Source organism: Hippocampus bargibanti, linkage group LG04 (assembly GCF_051943395.1).
Source record: "Hippocampus bargibanti isolate YZ-2025 linkage group LG04, ASM5194339v1, whole genome shotgun sequence".
Taxonomy (NCBI): domain Eukaryota; kingdom Metazoa; phylum Chordata; class Actinopteri; order Syngnathiformes; family Syngnathidae; genus Hippocampus; species Hippocampus bargibanti.
Window position 1 is genome coordinate 29821240 of NC_142737.1, and position 14549 is coordinate 29835788.

At 45.2% G+C, this 14549-nt stretch overlaps 2 protein-coding genes across 7 annotated transcripts in view; one reads left to right on the forward strand and one right to left on the reverse strand.

The window, feature by feature from the left end:
• fkbp15b (FKBP prolyl isomerase family member 15b) overlaps positions 1 to 10710 on the reverse strand; it is a 45219-nt gene extending 34509 nt beyond the window's left edge. The window contains exons 1-8 of one of the 6 annotated variants that reach the window (XM_088995045.1): positions 10289 to 10708; positions 9730 to 9833; positions 9574 to 9649; positions 9353 to 9422; positions 9170 to 9244; positions 1939 to 2037; positions 626 to 775; positions 469 to 537 (exon numbers count right to left, since the gene is read on the reverse strand). In XM_088995045.1, coding sequence (XP_088851171.1) covers positions 469 to 537; positions 626 to 775; positions 1939 to 2037; positions 9170 to 9244; positions 9353 to 9422; positions 9574 to 9649; positions 9730 to 9833; positions 10289 to 10338 — 693 coding nt within the window. In that variant the 5' untranslated portion in view covers positions 10339 to 10708. Of the gene's footprint in view, positions 1 to 468; positions 538 to 625; positions 776 to 1006; positions 1121 to 1938; positions 2038 to 9169; positions 9245 to 9352; positions 9423 to 9573; positions 9650 to 9729; positions 9834 to 10288 lie in introns of those variants that run through there. The other 5 variants (XM_088995047.1, XM_088995046.1, XM_088995043.1 and 2 more) reach the window with 5 other exon arrangements.
• A 3555-nt stretch (positions 10711 to 14265) lies between these two features.
• Positions 14266 to 14549, forward strand: part of nelfb (negative elongation factor complex member B) — a 31397-nt gene continuing 31113 nt past the window's right edge. The window contains exon 1 of the mRNA XM_088995051.1: positions 14266 to 14480. Within this exon, the coding sequence (XP_088851177.1) occupies positions 14367 to 14480 (114 nt within the window). The 5' untranslated portion in view covers positions 14266 to 14366. The remainder of the gene's footprint in view (positions 14481 to 14549) is intronic.

Genomic DNA, 14549 nt, shown 5'->3' on the forward strand with positions numbered 1-14549 from the left:
TGGGTATTTTAGATGCTATAAAACGTTTTTCTGATGTCAGTTAGGAAACAAAAAAAATGGTGTCGGTTGTCCTTTAAGACAGCTAAAATAGGCTTCAGCACCGCCTGCTACCCAAGTGAGCACAAAGCGGTTTGGAAAATGAATGAATAAATGAACAAAAAAGGATAATAATGCATGTAGGCCTACCTTTGGTTAACTGTGTGAACTCAGTGACCAAAACATCAGTGACGACGTTGCATAAACGCTGTCACTGAATAAAAGTGATGGGATGTTCACAGCAAGTGTAAAAAGAGCAAAGATGATTGACCAAACTAAGTAAATAAAACTCAAAATATTGAACATTTGATGTTGAAATAGAAAGAACATGATCATTACGCCATTTGTTCAAGCAAAATAATCTTGTGCCTTGAAAATTCTCTTTGTGCTAAGTCTGCTGGAAAACCTCAAGAAAACATGTTTTCATCTTACTTGAATTACTTTTCCAGCTCCAATTTTCAGCCGTAACAACTTGTCTTTATTTTGATTGGAGTCAAACATCTGAATTGAAATAAAACTTAATTAATCAAAATTGTTCCTGAATCCCCCTCTGATCAAAACTGACATTTTTTGGGCACCAATTCCCAACCTGCCCAATTGTGTGGTTCTGCAAGAGCCATCCTCTGTATGCCACCTCCAAAGAGTCTCCATATTGTACTGCCTGGCCTTCCCCGGGACTTAGATCCTGAGTCAGCACTGCATCAAAAACGTTGCAGCTGTTTGCCTTTGCCAGACACACCTAATGGGAAAAAATATGTATTTACAGACCGTGAGCAAAGTTACAGTGTGTGTGTCCTGTGGATGGACGGACAGGCAGATAGACAGACATGAATGAATGTTTTAAAAAGAAGCAACACACAGCTCATTTTGTTTTGGAGCTACAACACTTTTCCGACATATGATGATAGCTGTCGTGTTGGTTCTCTTTAAAACATTCATTCATTCATCTTCCGGACCGCTTAATCCTCACGAGGGTCGCGGGAGGTGCTGAGCCTCTCCAAGCCGTCCTAGGGCACTAGGCGGGGGACACCCTGGATTGTTTGCCAGCCAATTGCAGGGAAAACAGAGACAAGCAACAATTCGCTCTCACACCTTGGCATAATTTTGAGTGTTCAATTAGCCTGCAAAACATACACATTAATAATTTGTTTCAGTCAAGCAACTACAGGTAGGTCTCTGCTTCAGAGGTGTTCAATGACCGCCCCCAAAAACGTAAATCAACGATGACTTTAATGACACTCAGAAAAGCAAACATAATGCCGCAAACAGAGAATCAAGAGAGGAAATAACAAAATTGATTATATAAAGAATTCTCAACATTGTCCTCACCACAGCTAGACTCGAGCTGAAATCAATTGCATTGCATTTTACAACAACACTATGAATTGCCAGCGGCTGGTGAGTCTACGGCGAATAAAGAGCATTTACTCTGACTGCATTGTTCAAAGCAAACCTGAGAAAGCCTAAAGTATTTAGACATGGTTTCACTTCATCTTCGGCTGAGTACTAGTTAACCTTTGATGTGCACGTTATAATTCCCTAAAAAAAGGAGCTGTTGTGTGAAAAATATTTTTCATTGCTCTTTGTGGAAGAAAGATGTTTCAGTCAATGTTTATATTTAGCACAAAGAAAACGGATCCATTATTTCTTGTTGATGAGAGCATTCAAATGGGAACAATAGGACAAAAATATAGAAAGTAATTTTGAATCAGACAGAAACCTGTGATTAATCACGATCAATTGTGAATTAACTATGAATTTATAAATGTGATTGCAATTATTGTAATTGTTTGACAACACGAAAACACACCTACAAAACAAAGTGGTTTGAATTCGGTGAGAAAGTTTGAAAGATGATTCTTGATCTATTTTTTTTAAGCTTGCGATTTTTTTATTCCTTACCTCTTTACAGAAGTCAGATGATGATTTTTCTGAATCAAACATGAGGGACCAATTCTGCCTTTGGTCATCATAAAATGTCCCATAATTGTTGGACTGTACCTGCAGAAAAACAAAAAATATGAAATCTGAAATTGTTTTTTGTACAGAAGGTGCCCTCCCTTTTAGATAGGTAAAAATGCTTTATCTGTGAAGGCCCACAGTATCTTGTGTTCGATGGCTACTTGGAACACGGAACCAAACAAACGAAACATACATACATACATACATACATACATACATACATACATACATACATACATACATACACATATACATACATACATACATACACATATACATATATATATATATATATATATATATATATATATATATATATATATATATATATATATATATATATATATAGGCGGCCCGGTAGTCGAGTGGTTAGCACACCGGCTTCACAGTGCAGAGGTCGCCGGTTCGCGTCCCGGTCCGGCCTCCCTGTGTGGAGTTTGCATGTTCTCCCCGGACCCGCGTGGGTCTTCTCCGGGTACTCCGGTTTCCTCCCACACTCCAAAAACATGCATGGCAGGCAGATTGGCCACTCCAAATTGTCCCTAGGTGTGAGTGTGAGAGTGACTGTTGTATGTCTTTGTGTGCCCTGCGATTGGCTGGCAACCATTTCAGGGTGTCCCCCGCCTCGTGCCCGAAGACAGCTGATAGGCTCCAGCAACCCCCGCGACCCTAATGAGGAATAAGCGGTACGGAAAATGAGATGAGAGATGAGATATATATATATATATATATATATATATATATATATATATATATATATATACAGTAAAGTCTCGTTATATCGATATTCAAGGGAGTCCGAAAAAATATCGATATAACCGGGAGTATCGATATATCCGATATCGATATAATGAGACGAGACTTTACTGATATATATATCGGATATATGTATATATATATATATATATATATATATCATCTCATTTAGGGTCGCTGGAGCCTATCTCAGCTGTCTTCGGGCACGAGGCGGGGGACACCCTGAATTGGTTGCCAGCCAATCGAAGGGCACAGAAAGACGTACAACAGTCACTCTCACACTCACACCTAGGGACAAATTGGAGTGGTCAATCTGCCTGCCATGCATGTTTTTGGAGTGTGGGAGGAAACCGGAGGACCCGGAGAAAACCCACGCGGGTCTGGGGAGAAAATGCAAACTCCACACAGGGAGGCCGGACCGGGACGCGACCCGGCGACCTCTGCACTGTGAAGCCGGTGTGCTAACCACTCGTCTACCGCCATATATATATATATATATATATATATATATATATATATATATATATATATATATATATAAATATCAAATGACAAAATAAATTAAACAGTTATATTTATTTAGTGATTTGTACTTTAATGTTCTTTTCCACGTCATTTTTTTTCAAAATCGCTGAATGTTCACATTTACCGTTCAAATATTAAGTGGAGACAAGCGGTGAGGCAGCAGCCGGCTGAGCCTCACCATGGATTGCGCAATCACGATGCTAAATGTGCTGGCTTGCTCTGCAGTGAGACCGCATTGCTGTCCCTCTGCATATGGCTATTACAGCTTTGAGTATATGAACTAAATTTCTACAGTTTAGCTGGAGTATATAATGTACAGTCACTGTACATTATAAACACTGTACTACAGTGAAACTATTCCTGAAGCAACAAAGTTGCTCCAGCTCGTGCTCACTCTTCCAGCTACGACAGCATTCTCATCCTCAGCACTGAAAAGACTGAAAACATACAGTCGGAACAGGACTGATCAAGGACGACTTTTTTCACTGGCACTGATCTCCATTGAGACAGAGAGGCTTGGACTTCATTTATGAGTGAAAGTAACACGATCATAACATTTTTTTATTTTTTTTTTCTATGCTACAGTTTGTATACTGTATATAAAGAATGCTGACATGACATCTTAAAACACATTAACTGTTGCCAATCAAATGGTGAATAAGCTACTGTGTGGAGTTCATATGTTTGTAAATCTGACTGTGATGACGTCAGTGCCTCACCAGCCATGAACCTCACCGCACGTCACTGATAGATACATACATACATACATACATACATACATACATACATACATACATACATACATACATACATACACATACTGTGATATCATGAGAGGCTGGCTCTCAGCGGGACAGGACAAGAAGTGCAATGGACGACAGGTTTGGATACAAACAAAGGTTTTAATCAAAGGTTTCAGGGGGGGATTCACAAGCAACAAAGGTTTGAATAGTGTCTCTTCCAATACGTAAATAAAAATAAAGTCTCTTCTGAGGTAAAACTGAAGACGGAGTTCTTTTCCAAGAGTCTCTAGGCCTCACCCCTCTTGACGTCCTCCTCATGTAGCCTAGCCACCAGCAAGGTCCAACCCCAATGTCCTGTCGTGTGGTCCCAACTGGCAATGAGTTCCACGCAGCAATCAACTTCTTCATAGAGCACAGCGATCGAGCTTGTCTTTCTCCAACCTCCACACTCAGAGGCTCTCTGCCTTAAGAGCCTTGCCTGCCAATCCCGCTCTGATCAGCTGCAGGTGTGTGGTTTTAATTGCTGCCTTCCACCAGATGGGGCCAAGCCTCTCTCTGGGTGGAGCCTTCTTAGGGGGATGTATTTGCCCTCCAGGACACAGCCTCTCGTGACATCACACACACCCCCCCTTGAGACCGACGTCCTCGGCGGGGTGAAGGATGCGAAACAGGCCAGGAAGGCCTCCCTTCGGGAGAGGGCATCCGCATTGCCTTGGCGCTTGCCAGCCCTGTGGACAACAGAGAAGTTAAAGGCCTGCAGACTCAAGAACCACCTGGTTACTCTGCTGTTGGTCTCCTTGTTCCGGGCCATCCATTGGAGAGGAGCATGATCAGAGACCACTGTGAAACGTCTTCCCAGGAGATAGAAGCGCAATGACTCCAGCGCCCATGTGATGGCAAGGCACTCCTTCTCTACTGTGGAATAGTTCTTTTCCCTGGGCAACAGCTTCCTGCTAAGGTACAGGATGGGATGTTCCTCTCCTCCATGTACTTGCGAGAGTACAGCCCCCAGACCAACTTCTGATGCATCCGCTTGCACAATGAAGTCCTTGCTGAAGTCTGGTGCCACCAGGATCGGACTGGAACACAGTGCCTATTTTAGATTGGCGAAGGCCATTTCGGCCTCTGGGCTCCATTTCACCAATCGGGAGTGTTTTTTGGTCGTCAATTCTGTCATGGGGGCTGCTATAGTAGCAAAGTCAGCGATAAAGCGTCTATAGTAGCCAGCCATGCCTAAGAACGACCTCACCTGCTTCTTGGTAAGGGGTTGGGGCCAATCTTGTATAGCCCGTAGTTTTGCTTCTTGAGGTTTCACCAGCCCCCGTCCTATAGTGTAGCCCAGGTAGTTGGTTTCGCCAAATGCCAACCTGCACTTTTTCGGGTTTGCTGTGAGACCTGCTTTTCTGAGGGAGTCAATCACAGCTTGCACTCGGGGTAAGTGACTCTCCCAGTCAGGACTCTGTATGACAACATCATCCACGTATGCTGCTGCGTACCTCTTGTGTGGGGTGAGAATCCGATCCATTAGGCGCTGAAACGTGGCGGGTGCTCCATGGAGACCAAACGGGAGCCTGGTGTATTGGTAGAGTCCCTCAGGTGTGGCGAAGGCTGTCTTCTCTTTTGATGTCAGGGTCAGGGGCACCTGCCAATATCCCTTTGTGAGGTCGAGAGTGGTGATGAAGCGTGCCTGTCCCAGGGAGTCAATGAGATCGTCAACACGAGGCATTGGATAAGCACCAAATTCGGAAACCTCATTCAACTTCCGATAGTCATTACACAATCGTACTGACCCGTCTGGCTTGGGGACCAACACGGTTGGACTCGCCCACGCACTTTGGGACTCCTCGATTACTCCAAGTTCCAGCATCTCCCTGATCTCCTCCTGTATAGCTGTCTTACGGGCCTCTGGCACACGGTATGGACGCTGGTGTACTGTTTTTCCAGGCATGGTGCGTATCTCGTGTTGCACCACGTCTGTGTGTCCAGGTATGGAGGAGAAGATGTCTTGGTTACGCTCAACCCATTCGAGGGTCATCTGGCGTTGGTGTGGGGACAAATTTGGACCCATCTGGACGTCTTCTCTGGCCGGTCAGTATCTCCTTTGGGATCCCTACCCGGCTGGCGAGAGCAAACAGTTCCTTTGCGATCTGCTTTGTGGTAGCCTTTCTGAGGGGAACAGCTTCTGGGAACCGAGTGGCATAATCCATCATAACCAAAATATACTGGTGTCCCCTAGCACTTTTTGGTAGAGGTCCGACTATGTCCAGCCCAAGCCTTTGAAAAGGGGTCTCAATGATGGATAAGGGAATGAGCGGGTTTCTGTATGTGGGCTTGGGCGCCACCTGTTGGCACTCGGGGCAAGAACGACAATAGTTCTCCACATCCTTGTGCACCCCTGGCCAGAAGAACTGTTGCAAGATTCTCTCTTTTGTCTTTTCGACCCCTAGGTGTCCCCCTAGCAGGTGTGTGTGTGTGCCAAGTCCAGTACTGTAGCTCGGTGTGGTTGTGATACAAGAAGTTGTTCACGTACTTCATCATTTTGCTTCGTCACCTGGTATAATAGCCCCCGATCAACCGCAAAATGGGGGTATGTGGGGCTTGTCCTTTCCCCCAGTACTACACCCTCTAAAACCTGCACATTCTTCACGGCGTTGGCAAGGGTAGGATCCTGTAACTGGGCTGTACCATACCGGCCTGTTAGAGGAGGCAGCTTCTGAGTCCCTGGGTTCTCATCACTACTGGAAGCCGGGAGATTTTCTGGGACTGGAGTTTCCTCGGCGGTCTCTGGGCCAGACTCCGTCTCCGGTGGTGCATCTGCTGTCCCTAGGAGAGCACAGGCTGGGGAGAGTGAATCAGAGGGGAAGGCTTGGGTGTTCACTGCACGCGTCTTACCTCTCCCCTTCCGAGGTAGTCGGGCCAGTCTTTCCTGTGTTTCGCTCCACAGTGGGTGAAAGGCCGGGCAGTCGCGTCCAATCAGGAGGGGGACAGGGAGAGAGTCAACCACACCGGCTACCGTGCGGATGATTCCCTTGGTTGTGGTCATGGTGAGTTCAGTAGTGTGGTACTCTCTGGTGTCTCCGTGGACGAAGGAGACTGGAAGGGTTTTCTCTAGAGACAACCTGGTTGGATCGACCAGCGTTTGGCGCACCAAGGTGACCAGGCTTCCGGAGTCCAGCAGGGCTTCAACATCCTGTTGATTCACTGTCACCGGACAGGTGGGGGGCCTTGTTAGTGAGCTGTCACTCCCCCCCAGGAGGGAGGCATAATGAGCAGGGTGGGCACTGGAAGAATCCACGGACGGCATGGACTCTGCCGTTGGTTTTCAACACTGCCATGAGATGTGTCCCGTCTCTCCGCATCTGTAGCATCGTCTGGTTTCGGTGCCACTGGGCGTCCGCCACTGCCTGGGTGGACCCCTGACACCACCTGGAGCAATCTTGGCGGGCTTGGGCAACTTTGGGCGGGCCATTTCAGTCCGGGGTGGGGATGTGTTGCCGGTTTCCCTCTTGGTCATTCGCAGCATCTCCGCTGTGGCCTGGTACTGCTCCACCGCTGCCACTGTTTGACACGCAGTAGTCAGCGACTGCTGACTGGTTATCCTTTTCGCCTCATAGGGCAGGGCTCGTAAGTAGCGATCCACGACAATGGCCTCGACCACCTCAGCTGCCGTGCTCCTTTCCGGTTCCAGCCACTTGGCCCGCACCGTGCGATGCGGGCCAATTCGTGCATCTGTGCCCGTGGAGGTTGGTCTGGCTGGAAAGTCCAGGTGTGGAAGTGCTGTGCCATCCCGAACTTGGTGAGCCCATGTCTGCTGAGAATTTCAGCTTTTAAATAGTCGTAGTCTTCTGCTCTGTCTGCGGTCAAGTCCAGGACAGCATTCAGCGATTCCCCTGTCAGGAAGGGTGCAAGCAATCCCACCCACTGCTGCTTGGGCCACTTTTCTCGAGTGGCTGTTGCTTCAAATGTATGCAGGTACGCCTCAATATCATCCGTCACCCCCATCTTGGCTAAAAAATCCCCCGCCTTCACCCGGGGCATGTTCTTGGCGGCCATTTGTTTTTGCAAGAGCAATTCCTCTGCCTTCAGTTCATTGGCTCTCCTTTGCTCCTCCAGGAGAGCCAAATTGGCCTGATATTGGGCTTCCTGACTTGCAAGCAGGGTTTTCAAAATGTCCTCCATTTTTTTTCTTTGTAATTGAGGATATTTTCAATTTAGAAAAACCATAACACAAACCATCAATGTCCATGCACTTACTAACGCTTGTCCAGTGCCCGTATCCTCCACCATATGTGATATCATGAGAGGCTGGCTCTCAGCGGGACAGGACAAGAAGTGCAATGGACGACAGGTTTGGATACAAACAATGGTTTTAATCAAAGGTTTCAGGGGGGATTCACAAGCAACAAAGGTTTGAATAGTGTCTCTTCCAATACGTAAATCAAAATAAAGTCTCTTCTGAGGTAAAACTGAAGACGGAGTTCTTTTCCAAGAGTCTCTAGACCTCACCCCTCTTGACGTCCTCCTCATGTAGCCTAGCCACCTTAGCAAGGTCCAAATCCAGTGTCCTGTCGCGTGGTCCCAACGGGCAATGAGTTCCACGCAGCAATCAACTTCTTCACAGAGCACAGCAATCAAGCTTGTCTTTCCCCAAGCTGCACACTCAGAGGCTCTCTGCCTTAAGAGCCTTGCCTGCCAATCCCGCCCTGATCAGATGCAGGTGTGTGGCTTTAATTGCTGCCTTCCACCAGATGGGGCCAAGACTCTTTCTGGGTGGAGCCATCTTAGGGGGATGTATTTGCCTTCCAGGACACAGCCTCTCGTGACATCACAATACATGCATGCATATACATACATGCATGCATATACATACATGCATATACATACATATACACAAATATACACACACACATGCACGCGCGCACACACACACACTCCGATTGTAGAGACAAATATTTTTGCTTGAAACAAACACATTTTTGAAAGAATGTGATTTTGATAAAAACATATGTAACTATCTGTTTACAGTATTAACATCTGACAGAAATATATGAAATGCGCTCGGGACATTTGCGGTAAACGTGATTCACACCTCTCTTAGATGAGGCCTTTTGTGAATTAAGTTTGTAAACCAAGCTTCCATAGCTCACCGTAAAAATGAAGTCAATATTGATCTTGACAGAAATAACTGGCTTCTGGTGGCTTAAGTACAGGAGCAACTTGTACTACACAAAAAGACAGAAATTATTCAGGAAAATGGCAACTCAGCACAATCATTAAAATGCCCATCCAATGGTAATATGTATAACGGTATTCCAAAGTACAGTCCCTACCTCTTTAGTGGTGTGGTTGCCCAGTATGGCCGCTCCCAGCTTTCCCTGCTTCACGTATTGTCCATTTATACTGTATCGGGGGCATGCATTACTTTTAATTGTTCTCTTCAGACAATATATGAGCATTTACACAAAAGCGCATTTGGTAGAATGTTTAAAATACAATTTCATGAAAACAAATAGCTCTTCATTTCTTCAAACATAAAAATCAGGGTATTTACTATTGAAAGGCGTGGACAGCAACAGCAAATAAGACTTCAAGGGGACCATGTGATGGTTCTTCTTCGACACCTGAAACTGCAAAAATATGAGTAGCAAAACATTGAGCAGTGATAGCAAATTATATTCACTTCATTCATCAGTTTTAATGATCTCACCTGTATTTGGGCTTTTTCTCGGCTGTTTAGGTGCTGTGTAATGAAAGGAATCGTTCCCTTGACTGGTTTCTTCGTCAAGCCCAAACAACGAAGCCAACTTGGCCCTCCAAAAAGAGCAAGTCAAGTCAAGATGAATTTGTTAAACATCAAATGAATAAACGTAATTCAAATTTCGGTTTAGTTTTTTTTTTGCGATCAGGGATGAATTTGCGCGTGTTTGAATCCATCCATCCATTTCCCTGAATTGGTTGCCAGCAAATCGCAGGGCACACAAAGACATACAACAGTCACTCTCACACTCACACCTCGGGACAATTTGGAGTGGTCAATCTGCCTGACGTGCATGTTTTTGGAGTGTGGGAGGAAACCGGAGGACCCGGAGAAAACCCACTCGGCCCAGGGAAAGCATGCAAACTCCACAAACTACGACTACCGGGCCGCCTGTTTGAATGACAGAACGCTTAAATTATTCAGCTATCGATCAACACTGACTGATCTTATGCTGGTTAACTCGAATGCTAACATATTCTTCATCGTCGAAACGAGAGGCATAACTCACCCGCCTGTGGGTGACAGGAAATCTCCATCTTCGTCGTCCCCACCGAACATGTTATCGTTTAAAATCTATCTAAAAATTAGACACGTGGTGCAGAGGGAAAACTATGTTTTACATGGCAACTTGTACAACTTTTCAGCACCCTTCCTGGTTGTGGATTGTCAGCTGACTTTCCACATGATTCACGTCTGACGTTGAGGCTCTTGTTGCCTGAGAGGCGACATTTGTAGGCTGATGACGACATCGCGCCGCGCCGAGGATGCGCAATCGCGGCGGTCGATTGGTGTGCGACCTGGCAGCCACTTTCGTTGATCGCGGTCAAGCCAGCCTCCACTCGCAAAATCGAAGTTCAGTGAGCAGTTACTTCGATTGACAACACTGTGCATTAGTGATATGTCGTTCGCGAACGATCCGGTACTTAGATCCGGATCCCTGAAGTGAACGAACAGAATCGGCTCCTAACAAAGAGCCGGAAATGGGAGCCGACTATTTTCCCCCTATTCCCCGCCCCCAGTCTTCGGTTAAACCCGCACGTGATTGGTCAATATCCGTGGTAGAGAAGTGAGGGGTGACTTACAGACACACGCAGCAGTGAGGAGAAGGGGGAGGGGTTAGAGAACCAGCAGCACACTGAGTAGCACATGAAACAGAAAAAGGAGACGACAGAGCTTGATAGCTCTCCAAAGAAAAAAACAAAAGTGAAAAGGTGAGGAAATTGATAGACAACACAGTGCCATTTCCACTCGTTTCAACTTGATTGATACTGTAGTTCAAAGGCAGAGTGTAGACTGCAAGGTTAAAATATCTTATCAATCACGCTCCACAAACAACCCGCACAGGCGCATCATAACAGTCCACCCATCCGTACAATTTGAAGAAAAAAGAGAAGCAAGGGAACCTGCTATTAATGAAGTTTCGAGTGTGTCTGCCTGCATCTTTTGCTGCTGCAATATCACAACTTCCACGTTGTACAACCCAGAGCTCCTTGAGACACTTTATGCAAAAAGCTATCAATCCAGCTAAACAGAACACAATTGATGAGGAACTGGGTAAAATGATTGCAAGTGATTTTAAGCCATTTTCAATTGTGGATGACAAATGATTCAGAAAATATAGTCATGCTGTCAACCCAATGTATGCAATTCCAAGCAGGAAATGTCCACATTGTGGGACTATTAAATGCTTTCTGATTCTGAAAACATTTTCTCAAAGAATCATACCAGAATCATATGTGACAAAAATGTGCTGCAGTCTAAGAACGGTTAAAAAAGCCACAGTTGTTTGTCGAACAACTGACTGCTGGACATCCCGAATCACAACATGCTACATATCAGTTACATGCCACTTTATTGAACATTTCAAAGTGGTCTGCTGGATTGTTTGAGTTTAGTGACAGAAACATTTCTGAGAATTTAGCAGAGGAGCAGCTCCAAGTGGCCAAAGAGTGGGATGTGGGAAACAAAGTGCGTTGCCTTGTTAGCAACAATGCAACTAACATCACAAAAGCAATTAAAACCCTGAAACGGAGCCATCACCCATGTCTTACCCTGGTTGTAAGAGATAATATTAATAATAATAATAATAATAATAATAATAATAATAATAATAATAATAATAATAATAATAATAATAATAATACATTTCATTTCTAAGTGCCTTTCAAAACTCTCAAGGTTACTTTACAGTCACAGGATGAGTTTTTCTGTGGATGAGCAGCGGCAGACACATGCGCCAGCGTTCACTCAACCCGGAAGTGAATAGATATGCTCTGAAGGTGATGACTATCAAAGTCAAAGCTTTATTGTCAAATATGCTAATATGCATGACATACAGCACAGATTAAATTAATGTCCTCTCGGATCCAGCATGCAAGACACTAATAATACATTTCATTTATAAGCGCCTTTCAAAACTGTCAAGGTCACTTTACAGTCACAGGTTAAGATAGTTGGCTAACGTGGCTAAAAAAGACATACAATTGACAACAGACTATACATGTTATTTCTGAATGTAAAGTGAGGTAGTGTCGTATGTAAAGTGAGGTAGTGACGTATGGAAAGTGAGGTAATGACATATATAAAGTGACGTAATGTAGTAATGCAAAAACAAACAAGAAGAAAGGGTTGAAGTGATTGAAGTGAGAGAAAAAAAAATTGAGTTCAGGATGATAGTACAGCGTGAAGCATGTCCTCAGAGTTCGGTGAGTGTGGCAGTGGGAATGGGCAGGGTGGGCAGGGCTGGGTGGGAGTTGAGTCTCCGGACTGCCTGGTGGCAGAAACTGTCCTTGAGCCTGCTGGTCTTGGCTCGGAGACTCCGCTGTCTCCTACCCGATGGCAGCAGGCTGAAGAGGCTGTGGGAGGGGTGGGTGGGATCGCCAGCGATCCTGATGGCTCTGCGGGTGAGGCGGGTGTTGTAAATGTCCTGAAGGGGGGGGGGGGGGAGAGACACCGATGATCTTCTCAGCTGTCCTCACGATGCGCTGCAGTGTCTTACGGTAGGACACGGTGCAGGTGCCGTACCACACGGTGATACAGCTGGTCAGGATGCTCTCGATGGTACCGCGGTAGAAGGAGGTCGTGATGGGGGTCGGGGCTCCAACTCTTTTGAGTTTGCGGAGGAAGTACAGGCGCTGGTGGGATTTCTTGGCCAGAGATGACGTGTTGTAGCTCCAGGACAGGTGCTCGGATATGTGCACTCCCAGGAACTTGGTGCTGCTCACTCTCTCCACTGCAGCACCGTCAATGGTTAGTGGAGCATGCTGGGGGCGCACTCTCCTAAAGTCCACAACAATCTCCTTCATCTTCTCCACATTCAGACGGAGATTGTTGTCCTTGCACCACGTGGCAAGGCGGCTGACCTCGTCCCTGTAGGCTGTCTCCTCATCGTTGTTGATTAGGCCCACCACAGTTGTGTCATCTGCAAACTATGGACAAAGTCAAGGGGATAGTGGATTCTTCTACAGGAGCACAACAGCCACACATAAACTCAAATCTACCCAACAACAGATGGGCATGCCTGAGATGAAGCTCAAGCAAGAGCGTATTACAAGGTGGAACTCCACCTTTCACATGCTAAAACGGATCCTGGGGTCCAAGGATGCAGTGATCTCTACCTTGGATGTTATCAATGCACCTGTTGATCCTCTGAGCAAAGAGGAATGGGAGGTACTGCAGGACTCATGCATTGTTTTGGAGCCATTTGAGCAGGTAACTGTGGAGATCAGTGTGGTCAGGTACAGTGGACAAATGTTATCACATTATGCTGTTATTATTATTCAATTATTGTCATTTTTACTAGTTGCTATTATAGCATTAATAATATGAAAAGCAAATTAGTGACAGCTGAGCATCAAACCAGAGTAACCACAGGGAAAGGGAAAGTTAGTGGATACTCTGTCCATAAATAATAAAGCCACACAAAAAAATATTTGCTATACTGTATTACATGGGTAATTTGTTTCTGACATAATTTTACATGATTTTTGGTAGTTAATGAATTTAAGCAACAAAAAAAAAAAAACTGAGGAGCGAAAGAGCCGTATCTTTATCATGAGCAGTCAATAGAACCAGCTCTCTGAAAGGAGCCGGAATTCCCATCACTAATTCGCATGTTTATTTTGACCAAGCTTTGCAGGTGGATTTATAGATTTGGGGCGGACGCTTGACCCCCCCCCCCCCCCCCAAGGCAAAGTGAAACGTTTATCTATCACTTGTTCAAACGCGCTATTAAACAAAGCAAATGACCTTCGTTTTGAAGATAGAAAAAATGTCTCCGGGAGTAGACCTTATTTTACCAATATATCAACAGGTATTTGATATGATACGGACATATTTTGGCGGCGTTTATGTTCAGATTCGACCATCCTTCAGCGGGAATGGAGCCGGCGTCCGATTTCTTTGCCTGTAATTTAAATTAAAAGTTGAATGAAAAGCGGAACAAAAGTTCAGCTGCGTTTCTGACGTACTTTTGGTGAAGTGACCACTCGTGCGTGCTTTTGAGGGAAAGTTGTCCTGTGTCGAGTGGATACCAGTTGGTCCGTGCTAATATTATTCTATCTCTACATTGTAGAGTAGATGTAAAAATGGAAACAAAAACATTCGGGGGTTTGCCTGAACTGGGGATATCAAACGGCGAGGATTTGAAAGAAACTCTCACCAACTGCACTGAGCCACTGAAGGCTATTGATCAGTTTCAGGTAAAGACAGCGTTTCACATTGAATTTAAACATGTTGTTCTAGTTTGGGAAGATTATAATAATACAATT